General features: G+C 44.4%; 1 protein-coding gene across 1 annotated transcript in view; it reads left to right on the forward strand.

Moving 5' to 3' along the window:
* Positions 1 to 15,711, forward strand: part of LOC120458525 (GTP-binding protein Di-Ras2) — a 29,552-nt gene that overhangs the window by 3,497 nt on the left and 10,344 nt on the right. The window contains exons 2-4 of the mRNA XM_039646199.2: positions 9,814 to 10,266; positions 14,253 to 14,420; positions 15,183 to 15,292. Coding sequence (XP_039502133.1) covers positions 10,102 to 10,266; positions 14,253 to 14,420; positions 15,183 to 15,292 — 443 coding nt within the window. The 5' untranslated portion in view covers positions 9,814 to 10,101. The remainder of the gene's footprint in view (positions 1 to 9,813; positions 10,267 to 14,252; positions 14,421 to 15,182; positions 15,293 to 15,711) is intronic.

Consider the following 15,711-nt stretch of genomic DNA (forward strand, 5'->3'; position numbering starts at 1 on the left):
AATGAGAATGAGTACACCAGCAGATGCCACTGGGTTGGGTGATGCATTCCCCCAACATAACATAATCCAACTCACCGCAGACGGACTCCTCGCCAAAACTTTGGCTCGGTTCAATTTCAAAGTGTCAAATGCAGTCAGGCAGGCACAACGAAACACAGAATGAAGACGGAATATTCTGCAAGTCCATAGATCGCTGTCATCGCTTAGCAGCAGAGATGAGGAGAAAGTGCCTCGGTTATTGTCAAAACCCCGTGCTCATGAGCAGCCTGTCAGAGCAGTCGAAAGGGTACACAAGGCCGCTGGCTGGACCCATGGATATATGCTAGAAAAAAAAAATGGAAAGCCATCAGCATATGCCTCACTGAATCACTCGCAATATATGTACATGGACGTCCCCCAATCCACGCGCCAAAGCTATTGACAATCTCGGCAAACTTCCACCTACCGGCTGCCCCTTTTGTTGCCACTTTCCCTGGCTATCCAGCGCCGTTTCGCTTTTTCCATCCAAATACCAGCCCTCTGCGGCAGAGCAATCAATAAGTTCGTATACGAGTATACGTAAACCAACCCTCAGATCCAGCAGCATACTGCTCCTCTGCTAAAGTCGGTTCTCTAAAAGTTGAGCTGCCGTTTTTTGTCATGATGATAATATCAAATTGAGTTGAGTTGAGTTGAGTTTTTCATAGCTCTGCCTTCAAACATTTACGGCGCGAAGTGTTAAGTGGCTAAGTGTTATTCAAAAATCGATGCCAGACCGCGGTCTGCCAATCTCCCACCTCAAACACGACAAATCTGACCAGCTTTTATGGCCTGATAAAGCAATTAATTTCAAATCGCCACGGGCAGGCCGATAAGGGGAGATGGGAAAAGAAATCAGATCTGAACCTGATAGGCAATTTGGGGTTCAAAGGACAAAATCAGCCAGGAGAGAGAGGGCCACAATCAGGGACCTCATCAGCGCCGATAAAGATTACGTATATTATTATGTTAATCGACATTATGATGACAGTCATAAGCGCCCCATCAGACTGGGCAGGCAGAATCTGCTTTCTTCGTCGTTTGTCCTTTCGACTCGGGTTGCTTTCCTTTCCCGGCTTTCCCGGCTGCTTTAAACACCCAACTCCGCGACACACAAATCTCTTTATAATCGTCCCAGCGCCGTCGTCTTTGAGAAGGGAAATGTTAGCCTAGAAGCGGGCGTGTCCAGGAAGTCGGGTTGGGTTGGGTCATTTTAAGGATGGTTGGGATGCTTGACGTGCGGGGGGTGTGGTGTATGGTTGGCCGTGGGGCTTTTTGCCTCACTTATACATTTTTATTTGTTGGCATTCCACAATTTATTTTATATCTTTTCCAGCGTCCGTGGCAACTCCTGCCAGTTGGCTATTCTGCCTGTTTGTCCGTAAGTTTGTCCGTAAGTTTGTCCGTAAGTCTGTCCGTCCGTCAATTTGCTGGCTTTCGCAACGCTCTGTCAATGCCTGACGGCCTTTTTTTTTGGAGGCGTCGCGGCTGCTCGTTCTCAGGTCGTTACACTTTAAGAAAGTTTGAAGCCGTAAGGCGGCATCGCAGGAATCTCGTCAAAGGAAGCCGTACACGCCGCCGTGCGGGCAAGAATTACAAGAGGCCTAATCAAATTATGCCCACTTTGTTGGCCGCTGACGTTGGACTGCCACATAATACAAAGGAAAGTAGGTTATGCTGAAAGCGGAAGATGTGCTCATTAGGCCAGATGTAAGTGAAGTGTGTTGATCTGATTGTCGGCTTTTCGGGCTGCCATTAATAGCATGTCCTAATTCCGGGACAACGGGACGTATGCGTAATATATGTCTTTGAAACATCACAGTTTGACAGTCCCGCGCTTATTGGCCAAACTCTGTTTCCCTAGACGTTCTGGTATGCTGTACGTTTGGGCTTCGGGTACGGGTACCCAGCGCTCCGAATGCCAGGAATGCTGTTTGTGATTTTTCTTTCCGCTTTCCATTTAACATTTTTCACCGTGTCGCAGAGGAGTTTTCCCCGCTTTCCACTGGATCTTTTTGTTTGCTCGTGTTTCCGCCTTTTTCCCGCCATCTCCTGCTGTTTCCCGAAGTCACTCACGCGGAAAGCGCGTTGCGTGCTTTATGAATCTGCCCTGGCACCGCTTCTCTATTACGTTCTAGACAACTTGAACTGGTTCCCTGTCTCCGTTTGCGTATCCTTCTTCGTCTTCGTCTTCGTTTCCTCCGTGAGCTTCTGCTCGTTTCCGGTGGATTCTTAGCTGCGTCCTTTGTGGATGGGTCCTTCCAACGTCCCGCGGCATTCCTGTTTATTAAGTCTAATTCAATTTTGCGTGAATTTTATTTGTTGCATACATTAGGGCCGCTGACGTTCAAAACATCCCCCACGAAACCGGATTCTGGGAACTAAGGTGCTGCGCCATCGTCACAGTTGTAATTACACACTTAGCAATTTGGAGTGTACTTTTATAAAGTTTTTAATTAAAACTTTGATAAATTAGCTCAATTTATATCCAGCCAGATATATACCATTTAACAAAAGCCACCCATCCGAACACATTCTATCTGGATTATCATTCTCTCCCTTTGCGGAAGCTGATATCATGTTGGTGTGCATTTCTTTGAGAGTGCAGATTTCCCATTTTAATTGAAATTTACCAAGGAGGTATTCCTCTTTGAAAGTGCGGAGACGTGCATGGCTAGACAAAAGGCGAGCAGGATGCGGAGTAAATTAAATTGACAAAGAAAATAAGTACGGGGGAAAAATGTAAATAAATATGCCTTTCGTGGTCACAAGAAATTGGTTCACGTCAGCACAACTACTCTTTGCTCTCCGCTTGCGGGAATCGAATTTGGCCAAGTTGTTAAAGCTATCCTTTTCATATTCGCCAGCAATTGCATTCTATCTTATTTGTATCGGTTCTATGTAAATGGAAATTTATGGTTGTGACGACACTTGCACATTTGTTTCAATTATTCATAGTTCCCATGCAACGGAAAGTAGCTACATGCATATAAATTCAGCTCAACTGCCAAGTGCGAATTCGTTTGAAATTTCTGGGGATTTCAAGTGCTGTTCGCAAGCTCATACGTTTTTACCGCTCTTGACATAGTCGCGAGCTGCCTAAATTGCCGAGCAAACATATGCTTGCAATTTCCCGCCCTGAAAACTGGGAAAGTGGCCCCAAGTGGGTCACAATCGGGCCAAGTCAAATCAATTGACGCCAAGACGCGTCTGCACACACAGCCATTGTCGTCGTGTTTGCTGCCAACACGATTAACCCACAAATGGCCCAGGCAGACGTGCTCCTTTGGATACTCCATACTCCTTCTCGGTGAGATGGTGGCAAGTCCGACTACCACTGACATTGCAAACGCTATGCCATCTGCAGCTGAATCTTCAGCTGTTGCAGTTGCTATTTCTGTTTCGAGAAACGTGGCCACTCAAAGGGGAGCTCGCTTTGTGCTCGCTTCCTACCATTTCCACTTTGCCATTACTTCGATTCCCCAGTCAACGGGGCGTATGGGTAACGAGCTGTGATGGGAACTGGCTAGGTACTTTCGCCCCGGTACCTTTTCAATCTATTTCAGTTACCGGCACTTTTCGAAACATTTCCCGATGCTCAATTTAAAATTGGTATTCAAATATGTGTCTTTTTGAAAAGCTTTGTCTGGTAAAATTGAAGAGTTTTATACCCCCGGTAAAATTTCGATCGAAAAACCCCGATTTAATAAAATGTCATTAAAACTGGGACTATTTAAATGGGACTAGGATGTCAAGATAAAGTGAACAAGCTGAAAAAATTAAAATTTGTAGTTTAAAAGCTAGCATTTAATCATGATACTTTATTTATGAGTAGTCAATCCATACATCTATTTGCTATTTTTGCTAAGCCGGATATCCGCATCACTCTTAAGACCAACACACAAGCGCAAAGGCGAAACTAGGTGAGACCTACTCCATTCCCGGCATCTGTGGTGTGTTTGTGTTTAATTTGTGCCAGCTGTTGACAATCAATGACTACCCTCCAGGACTCGCTGGCCATCGGCACCTGCTGACCCAGGAAGCCCCTGCCGGCGTTTCCTTATCGCGCGCCTGATTAAGTTTTTGCATTAATTTCTCTGCACCCTTGATGGCGCTATCCTGGTACTCGTCCTTGGCTTGTTTGCCCAGCCATTAGCCGCGGATTCTGTGACCTGCGGGCTGTGAGAGCGGATCCTTGGGGTTGCAGGCTGCCAGCGAGTGCCTAACTTTTTTGCCAGCCATGCAGTAGCTGCCTTTCACTGCCTTCAGCTTTCGCCTTGCTGGCTTTTCATGCTTCGGTTGCAATCGAATTTATTGGATCCCCTTTTTGGCCACCTCGCAGTAGCAGTTCTCATCAGCCGAAGTAGATTACTGAATTTGCGTGCGGAACCTTTTCTTGATTGCAAAATCGCAAAGAACTCGATTAGAGTGCTATCAGTGCAACTTTGGGTAAGGGGTATAGAAAACAAGTGTATCGAGTCGATAAAATACCAACGCTAAGCACGTTTTGGAAAAGCTCCGCTGCTCGCAAAGCAAATTAGGAAAATATCCGCATTTGCTCCTCATTCTGATCCTGTTTCTCTTCCCATTGTCCAATTAGCCGCGTCACCAGCCTCATGGCTTTGGCTCTGGCTCGCCCATTTGCATCAGATTTGTGTTACTGCAGTTAATTTGTGGTCTCTGCAGCTAAGTTTTCACTCCACCCAGTCGACTCACAGGCGGCATAATGAGCACAGTTCAAGTGCAAACTGTTCGCCCGATGCCGGGAGGTCAAAAGGACCTCAACCTCGTCCTCGCCATTCCCTTCTATATTTGGATACCTCCACAAAGTTATTCACAGATAAAAGGCGTCCTCCTTCTCGCAGTTTTAGGGGATGATCGAAGTACTCCTCCACCTCGGGACTCTGGTATAAAGAGTAGTATAAAGAGGGAACATTAGTGACCCATTTTCTGCACACCATTGAGCCAGAAAGAACAAGAGAGAACGCTATAGTCGAGTTCCCCGACTATCTGATACCCATTACTCAGCTGGTACTTAGCAGCTTAATAATAAGTTAAGCGTTTAAAAATGCCTCTTCTACTGAATTCTTTTTGTAAGAATGGAGTGGTATAAGGAGTGATATTAAAAATATAATATTACAGTGGTTCACCTGGGTGTTACCTGCTCATCCAAGGATAATGGTTCGCGGCGCTCATCCAAAATCGAATTCATGGCATCCCTTCGTGCCGCAGAGATTATTATGGACTTCACAGCCTGATACGTGTGGAAAGGTGTGAGGTCGGAGGTCATATGATATGGACGATGCGGAGCTGTCATCATCGCAGTAATCAACAGTTTAACGGCATCGTCTGGTGGCCCAGATACCGCGTCGCCACTTTGCAATCGTTAAGCCAACTACAACTGCCCTGGCTTGTAGAAGGGGTATGGACCAGAAAACAAGTGATGGAGGGGTAGTGATAAAGTGGTGCTGACCAGAATCATGCCCATAAAATCATTTCTTTATCGCTGGGTCTTTTCCGCACCCATTAGCTGTTCAAATTGATCGCCATAAATCCCCAAATCAGTGAAAACAGGGCTAATTCCTTCGCATGCATGGGTGTTTGGGTGTTTCGGTGTTTGGTGTTTGGCGTCAGATGGTAAATGGCATGCAATATAAAAGCTTACTTTATGATTTAGGCACCACAAGGCCACATCTCACAGCACGAGCTGCCATATTGTGAATGTTAATCGCACATAAAACGTAATCTTTAATGGTGTTCAAAAGCCCAGGTCCCTCAGCCCCCATAAGATTGCCAAATTTCTGTACATGTATTTTGTGTTGAGGAATTCACATTAACAAACGGCAAACTAATCAAGTCGAACGAAAACCCACTGCAATTAGTTGTGGTTGAGAAGTGGCTAACCGGAGAATTCGAAGTCATTTAAGAAGTTTAGGTTCAGTAAAGTTGTTGGCTTTTAGCAATTACAAAGTTGAGCGTCGGGTTTTGTGTAATAAATAAATTTTAATTACTTCATTTGGTGTATTTACAAGCATCACTTATTGAACACAACTTTTAAAACAATAAGTGTTGTAAAAGAATTTGTTTCATGATATAAGTATAATGCTAAGTTTTTCAAATAGATTTCCGAAGGTATACAATTTCATAATATTTTGCTTAGACACATTTTTATCTAAAAGTAATAATAAGGGATTATAGTTTGCATAAGTGTGCAAATGAATTTACTTATTTTTTTTTAATAATTTCAATATATATTTAACAAAGAAAACGCCATAGTCGAGTACCACGACTATCAGATACCCTATAAAATATCGGGTTGGGCGGCAAAACGTTTTTTGGCAAACCGATAGAAATTTACTAGACTAATAAGAAAATGAAAAAGAGAAAACGCTATAGTCGAGTTCCCCGACTATCAGATACCCGTTACTTAGCTTGTGGACTCGACAATAGCGTTCGCTCTTGTTTTCAATTTCCAAAATGCTATGACCTGTAAATATATGAGTTATTTCTGTCATTGTGAAACGTGCAGGAAGCTAAAACGGCTTGGGATTATTTATATACTGCTTACAAAAGGGGTGTAAAAGCCCTTACTCAGACTATTTCGATGGGTTCAAATGAATGGTTCTTTGATACGAATATAGAAATGATTATAAAATACCTAGTACAAAATTCTTGTCATTTAATCTGCCTTATTTGTATGACAAGTAAGCTTCTATCGCGCACATAGTATGTGGTAGTAATACCCTATTCCAATGCAATATTTCAAGGCGTATCAATCAGTTATCTTGATCAATGGACATACATGGTAAGCAGTTCTCACAGTGTGACAGCTGATGGCTGGAGCTTAACGCATGATGGACATCAGCTGCAAAAAAGGCGGCCAACACGGAAGTAGTTCTGAACCAAACCAGGCCAAAGTCCCTAGAGCCGATCCAGAGTTTGCAATTTTTCGCGGGCTTTCGTGATATGTGGGATTAACTTTTGATATCCCTGCGGTATTTGAGGCATTTTAATCAACTGGCCACGCAGCAGGACGCTTTGGAATGCGGCTAATAAATATTTATAAATTCTGTCCCGCACAAATTGTTTGACGTGGTCCGCCTGTTTTCGCAAATATGAAAGTTTAGAATTCTCTGGCTCAGCACATCCCCATCGCTGACCCTTTTGGCCACTGCCCTTCTGCCCAGTTGATGTCCTTAAGCCTCGTGTCATATGCTATCCTGGCCATTAGCAACCAGTGCAGAGAGTCCCAGTGTCGCAGCAACAAGCAAATGTGCTTTTGATGACATTTTAAACGGCCTCGGGCGCAGGAATGCATCCGATCTCTCTTATCCTCCACGAAACTAATCAATAAGATGCTCAGCACACATATGCCTTCCACTCGTGGTTCCCCCGGGCGCTGACTCCATTCTACCTTCGCCACAAGGGCCAGTTGAGCAGATTCGCAATATTCGAAGAAAAGAAATTGATTTCCAGGAAACCAAAAAGGGAACGGAAAGGGAACGTCAGAGCACAATATTTTTTCATACTTTTTTTGTGCGTCTGTTGTGATGAAAACCTTGCATTTTCTAACTGCTCGAGCAAACACGTTCCCAAAAGTTTTGAGGTCCTCTGCCCTTTGAGTTGTTGATGACATGTTTCCGTAGTCCGAGGTCCTTGTTCCTTGGTCCTTGGTCCGCAGTCCTCAGTCGGGATGATAAAAACAAAAAATGTCAACAAGGAACGCTTTTATTTGCGGAAAACAGAAAAATTAATTCAAGTTTGCTTCTTTCGGCTTGCTTTAAAATGTAAAGCGGAAACTTTTGGCCGGGGCTTGACGTTCTTTTATGTTTTTTATGTATTCCACAGCTGTTGTCAGTTGTCTTTGGCGTGGGCCTAGTAGATTTAATTAAATTTTTGTACAGAAAAACATTTTGTAGGCTGCTGCGTGTGCGAAACTTTGTGCCCGTTGCCTGGGATTCAGAAATCTGTTGAAAATAGAGTTCTCATGGGGGCAAATCGGCGACAGCACTGGCTTTTAATATTGATATTTAAATTTTCTAATTTACTCTACCCGTGGGAAATTCCCCCCTCCCCCTCCCATCCCGTCATATCATTATCCGCCAGCTTTCGGCTTATCTGAATCACATCCATACGCTATTTCACAAGGCATTGTGCTGTGCAAACAGTATGTCCCACAGGGCGTATGAAATGCTCTCGTTTTGTGCAGCCCCTTTTCGCAGAATAGATGCAAATTAATATGCATTTCTATGCTGCTGCTGCTGCTACTGGGCTGAAAACAACAAACTAAATCTTCCGTGTTGCTGGTTTTCCATTAAAAATTACCCCGAACACAATGTAAATAGTTGTGAATTTACAAGGATGCCTGCCTTCGCAAGAGCAGCTCAAGCTCAGGTAGTTTTTGCATTTCGAAATTTGGCCAGACGAGCCGATATTATTAAAAGCCCTGTGAAACGCTTAAGGCCAGCCCCACATGCTTTTGATATTCTCTAAGTTTGCCTGCAAGGTTTTAACCTTTTATAATAACATACCCAACTTGAGTGCTGAGCGAATGATTATGAAAGTGCCCCAACGCTTTGACTTCCAGATCTAAACGTCATAGGTCCGTGTGGATATTTTCCATCTGCTGAAACTACGGCCGTAACCACTGTAACCAACACAAGCACAGACAGTGCAAACGAGCCGGGCCATTAATGCACTCCACCAGGTGATTGGGTCATAAACCAGCTGGCCTGGGAGGCAAGTGCAGGTCACCTCGTGGCAGGTGAGGCGCCAAGCATCGGAGCAGTTTGCTAGTTTTCACTCTGATTCATTAGCCCCGGAATAATTAACAGCCGATGCAGGCTGCACACTTAAATTGATCCTTATTATCTGCACGCGGTACGGAACTCAGTCAGTTGGGCGTGTAACCAAATTTGCCACTCATAGCGCCAGCAAACTGTGCAGTTGATGGCAATAAATTGCATTTGCTGCAAAACCTAATTACATTAAGTTGCAATTACGGGGGCGGAGAGCGCCGGAGGTTTGGCCAGGTGCTCATGACACAGGTGCAAATGGTCCTTCGCTGGCTGGCTTTAAGAAAAAATGCAATATACCGGCAAATTGAATTGGATGCACTTAGCCTGCACATTACATCACATGCAAACTGGAAGGCCGAATGGATGTGCGCTTGGTACTCCACCGCTCACTGTGTTTGTCTGATGCTTTATGGGGCCCACATACGTTTTCGGTTCCTGTTTTCGAACCCCGAGCGACCTGCTCCATTGGAGGATCTCAGTTGTATCCATGTGTGTATCCAGATGCCATACGTTCCTCTGATTTGCGGGGCGAGCACGTGAGCAAATTATGATTACATGCAGCGAGCTGCATTCCACTGCAGTTTCAGATACTTTGGTACCTGATGCATCGCATCCTTTGGCAAAGCCAATCAGAGGCAGCAAACAGAAGCAGATGGGGTCTAAAGTTTTGAGAGTACACTTTCAGATTCAAATGGCTTCGAGTGGGTTAAATTATCAGAACTACAACTTTGATACTTGATTTAAATGCGATTACATTATGGTCTCGAAGTTATCCTTAAAATAATAATACATTTTAATTACACTCTTGCTAAGGTTGGGAGTTGAAGCTGAGTTCTTTAATCTTGATTTAAACTTAGATTTTTAGACTAAACATTTAAAGTACTTCTAATTTGTATATGATGTTTTAAGCATAGGTTTAGAAAAAAGTTAATTATAGATCGTACGCAAAAATAAAAAAAACCGAGCTTAACTTCAGCCTATTTGTTTGTATTCACAGTTTAGCACTTCTTCGCGACGGGAAGCGGAAGTCTAGCTAGTGGCCATGGTGAAGGTGTTGCTGGAACACTAAGCTCGCAGCGGAAATCGGGGATGTGTTGGGACCTATGATGCCCCGACTCCGGCTTAAGCACACAAATCCGTCGTAATGCAGCGCTGAGGCCAGCGGAACAAGCAAATAGAAGCCATCGCACTTCAGGGCCAACGCAGGAACAAACGCAGGACAAGGGTGCTCCGCTTGACGACTAGCGATTTCCAAACAAGAGACGTCGACAAAGCAACCAGCGACATGGCGGACCTGGAGCGCATCCGCCTCGTCCTTCTGGGCGGCGCCGGCGTGGGCAAGAGCTCCATTGTGAAGCGCTTCCTGTTCAAAACCTACACGGACAAATATCGCGCCACTGTCGAGGATCTCTACAACCGCGAGTACGACCTGGGAGGCGTCACACTGAAGGTAAGTACGGCACAATGCCTCGAGTCCCTGAGTCCCTGAGTCTCCGAGTCCGGTTACAATGCACTACCAACCTAGCTCAGCCAAGTGTGCGCCGGCTTTTTGTCCCTGTTTGGTGACATTTCGAGTGGAAGTTTGGTGTAATTGGTTTATAGGAGTTGAAATGTCAGAAATGCTCTCCCAACTAGATTCCTTAATACTCAACTTAAAGGCCATTCTGGTACTGCAATGCCGTGATTCCGTCACACACAAATGAATAGAAAAAGATTTACATTTAAGTATCGAGCTGAAACATTAAATACTTGACTTTCTCGCAGCATGGCTCAATTCCGATTCAGCGTTATGCAAAACAAAGTGAATATAATTTGTGATAGGCCACAATTAATTATAATTATAACTATAAATTATCAGGAATCCTGAGAGTTGTTAGAGTAAAAGGTTAACTCTGAAGTTAATATGCAATCGCTGCAACCTAGCTGTATGCCAGATTTATTATTCCGGCATAGTTCCCAAACCAAATTTAAACTGACTGCAATAGGTCGACTTCATTTAGCCAATCACCCTTGTGGTCATCAACTCGCCGGCAGTGCCATGCCCGCAAATTAGTCAGAAATCTACTAATTGGATGTCTGGAGAACATCCACAGCACAGGGCTCCCTCCGCAGGCTTTACACTCCATATGCAAAGCACTAGGCAGGACACGTGTGTCTCTGGTCTCCTGGCAATCGAGTAGCTCCCTGAAAGCCTATTTGGAGTGGATCAGGCAGGAATGGTTAGCGGTCTGAGCCACCTATGCCAGGGGCAGAACTCGGGAGGATTACATATGTATATTAAAGATGAAAACGCAAATTGAACGAATGAATCTCTACTGGCTTAAATGAACTTACGACAGTCTTCGCAAATAGTTTCAAGTTTCCTTTCCCTTCACCCCGACCGACTGACTGACAAACTGACTGACAGCTTGTGGGCGTAGACTCATTAATCAAATTTGCACACGCTCAAAACAGCGGAAGCAACTTGGAAAATGTGGCCCACCTCTCAGCCTGCAGAGCCACCAGTGTTGTCGTGCCCTAGTACGCTACTTAGGAGCGCGATTAATGGGTAATAACTTGTGCCGTGCCAGGGGGAAAAACGAGTATACCGGAAACTGATAACTGCTGCGTATTATTTTAACCGAGCCCTTATCTGCCACGGATAACCATAAGGAAATTGAGAGCACGGGAGGCATCACAGCTGCCTATGACGCATCCTTGCGGGCCTTGTCATGAGATGGAAAACTTCTGATGGAACATCATTCACTGCTCCGCTGGAGCTGATTATACGCTGTTCAAACTTGTCTTACACCACAAGCACATGTTTGGGGAACAAAAGTTGCTGCGAAAGTTGATTAATAGGTGGCCTGCCTGGCTGGTTGGAGCTGCTGAGCTTCATTATCGGGACTATAGCTGGCCAAATTGATTCCTGGAGGTGCTTTGGTGACACTGGCTCTCTAGGAGGCGGCGCCGCTGTTGCCAGGCTCTGCTCTTCGATTTAATTAATTTCATTTTAGCGACCGATGGGTGCGCATCCATTACTTAAGACCGCCCAGATTGAATTCCACTCGGGAGCTGTCACCCGACCCTAAAGTGATTTATTCCCGGCCACCTTGGGTGCAGTCTCCAGTCTTTCAGGTGGCCAAGTGCATCCACATCTGGTCGTTAAGGATCGCTTTCCAAATTCCAGGAGCGCCTGCTGCCAACTGAGACTGATTGCCGAAGCTGCATGTGGCCATCAAACGGGCACATTTTATTGCACTGAACAATATTCGGTCCTTAAAAGCAATTTCGTGCATGTACGTGGATGTGGATGTGGATGTGCGACTTCGCACAGCAGGACGCTTTTGATGACTTAAACATGGATGGCAGAACAAAGGCGGGCAGGCGAACAATAGACGAGTGACCGGGAATGGTGTCAAAAATATAAATTGTGTCACTCTGCAAAGTGTTTTAATAAAGTTTACTCATTTCGGCCAGACAATGCGTTACAAATTTGCCTCACAATGGCCAAGGCTGTCATTTGTGGGCTGAAAAAACTAGAAGAGATCACACTGACAGGGCTAAATGGTTGGGTTCCCCTCTGGCTCGTTGGCTCTTTGGCTCTTTGGCTTTCTGGCCTCCACGTGCCATTGACATTCCGGATCGCGTTCGATGCGTATCGCGTACTCCACGCGGCATTATAACCAACATAACAGATGCTGACACGGGGATTAGTTGGCTTTAACCAGGAGTCACGACCCCGGGGCCACCGCCTTGGGCGATGGCCAGACAACCGGACACCACCGACTGTGCGGGTGGTGCTTTATGCTTTCCACGGACATATCGTTTAAAAAGCACTCCATTAAATGTCCTGCACCGACAGCAGTGAAAACGACACCTAAAATGATGGGAAAAAAGGATCCGTACCAAATTTGTCTGTACTAAAAGTCCTAGAATTTAATGCCAGATTTACTTTAAATTCCTTTTCCTTTTAAATTCCTAACTATTGCTACGTAGTAGCCTCTTATCCGCTTTACTTTTTTAATATTCCAATAAATATTACTTAAGAAAGAAGCTTAAATGGGATTCATACCATAATTGTCTGTATTTAAAGTCCTAGAATTTAATGCCAGATTTACTTTAAATTTTAATTCTTAACTTCTGCTACACAGTAGCCTCTTATACTTTTCTAATAATCCAATAAATATTAAGAAAGAAGGTTTGCTTTTTTGCTAAATTTGCCGCATGGACTATTCTCGTTCTGTATATCGCTAAAGCTTAACCAAACTTTAGCTCTTAAACCCTATTTCCGTGTCATTAAAAAATTTGATAAGACTATAGCATTTAAGCACCTTGTCGCCCCTAACAAAGTTAATAAACGATGTGCCGCAATATCTTTCCACATCAAAAATAAACAAGAGCGAACGCTATCTTATACCCGTTACTCACCTGGTGGAAGTGCGGGGATGCACAAACGTGCGGTTTGTGGGCGTTAGAATATTTTTGGCAATCGGTAGAAATTTACAAGACTAACAAAAATGTGAAAAAATATGAAAACATTTTTCAAAAAGGGTGGTCGTGGCTGTTTTGGGCGGTTTGTGGGCATGGCAAACATCAGTTAACAATCTTGCGCTGCATTTATAACACTGGAATCTGCAAGCATAATCTCATTTTTATAGCTTTTTTAGTTCCGAAGATGTTGACATTCATACGGATAGACAGGCAGACGGACATGGCCAGATGGACACGGCTATTGACCCTGATCAAGAATATATATGGTGGTTTATATGATTGGAAACGCTTTCTTCTACCTGTTACATTCAACGAACTATTCAACGAACTACCCTCTACGAGTAACGGGTATAAATATACAGCTACCATGATATTTTAGGATTTTTGGAACCTTTCTACAAAGCTGTTATGGTTTTCTATCAATATTTCATTAGTTTTTAAGTCCTTTCTATGGCATCGGATACCCTTTATATTATGGGACCACTTTATGATGATACTAATTGTAAAACCCTTTCCAAGGGTATAGCCATACTTAGCCAATCTTGGATAATAACTTTTCGTCGGTCTTTTAGCAACAGCAATTTTTATAACAGACACCTTTCAGCTTTCGCATTGTTAAGATAGAGCGTTGAAATATCACTTTTAGTAACTTAAATTTAATTGAATTACTGGGCAAAAAGGATTTGCTTAAACATTCATATAGTTGAGCTTCATGTTCCTCAAAAGCACAGTGCTGCCTTTAATCAAAATACCTGCATAATGAAAATGGAAAGCTACAATATCGTGAATGAATTTTATTTTATGAATAACTTTTTGTTGTTTAAATTGAAAGACAATTATCTGACACGCGGGTTCAATTAAAATCCGCGAACGCTCCATGCGGACACGGTATCTCAGTGATGGCCGTTTACTGCCGGGAAGCGACCATTCAAATTTAATTATGCGTAATTTCATCCTTTGCAGGTGGACATCTTGGACACGTCGGGTGACATGCAGTTCCCGGCCATGCGGCGCCTGTCCATCGCAACGGCCCACGCGTTCATGCTCGTCTACGCGTCCACATCCGCGCCCAGCTTCCAGTGTGTGAAGCAGTGCTTCGAGGAGATCCGCGAGCAGCGCGCCGACTTCCAGGTGAGGTACACATGTGTAGCTGCACTATCCACTATGCACTCTCAGCTCTCAGCACTCCTGCATTTTGCATTTAATCAGCGGCGCCTGAAATGCGGAAGCCTGAAAGGACTCTCCATGTGCGCCACAATCCGAAAAGCAATTATAAATGTTCCCCTCTGCGGGTGAGGGGTCAAGCCGAGCGGCAGAGGTTTAGGCTTTTTGCTCGGACTTGGCTCTAAGGCTGCACAGTGGGTCACGGGGCCTACAGACCAACTAAAGGAATATGCAACATGTGAACAGAAAAGAAATCGAGCTAGATAAATAGCTTCAAGATAAATAGCTTAAAATGTTTGTAGTTTCAGAAGACATTTCTTGGACTAGTATATGCCCATTAAATGTCTGTTATTGTAATTCTAGAAGGCATTTCTTGGACTAGTATATGCCCATTAAATGTCTGTTATTATAGTGTGCTAAGCTTACTTTCTTATATACATTTATTTTAAGCTTAAAACAAATTATTTTTAAGGTTTTAAGTGTAAAATACCTTGAGTTGGTTTATTTTCAGATAGGACTAGCTATAAAATAACTTTTTCGCATGAAGTCATATTTCCTAGTCCCAACCCACTGTGCGATAGTTAGCGCTATTGTTTCCGAGGGCTTTCACGGTTTCCGCTTTTCGCCGCCATTGTGAGAACGAGTATCAATTACGGCGCAATACGCTTTGTCCGCATCCCGATTTCGGGAGTGCTCCGAGTGCCACTGCTAATCCTTTTCGCTCCGCAGGACATACCCATTGTGATCGCCGGGAACAAGGCCGACCTGGCCACCACCCACAGAGAGGTCAAGCTGGAGGAGGTCACCGACTGGGTCTTCTGCGAGCTGCCGCGCTTACGGTAAGTCCCACATGAATCTCAAAGGATACGAGAAGCGTTAAATGCGCAACAGCTGCTGCTGCACGCAACAGCAATTAGGGGACAACTGCCAAAAGTTGGGCAACAAAGCCGAGCCACAAAGCCTCAAAACCGCCAAACAGCTGCAATTTTCATAAGTAACGCAACACAGTGGCATTAAAAACGTAGCCATAAATTCTGGCCACCCAGCAAAGCTGCAATGGCAAGAGGCAGCTGGCAAATGGCAAATGGCAAATAGCAAATGGCAAAAGCGCAATTAAATTGCGAGAAATGAAATTAAGCGACAGAGAGCGTGACGGCGGCCATGGAAGGGAGTTGGCCCACCGAAATCAGTTGCATTGTCCACGGCACGGGTGCTGCGCTCATTAAATGCCATTTGTTAGCTGGGGAAGTGTCCGAGC

This window comes from Drosophila santomea, chromosome 2L (genome assembly GCF_016746245.2).
Source record: "Drosophila santomea strain STO CAGO 1482 chromosome 2L, Prin_Dsan_1.1, whole genome shotgun sequence".
In the NCBI taxonomy this organism is placed as follows: domain Eukaryota; kingdom Metazoa; phylum Arthropoda; class Insecta; order Diptera; family Drosophilidae; genus Drosophila; species Drosophila santomea.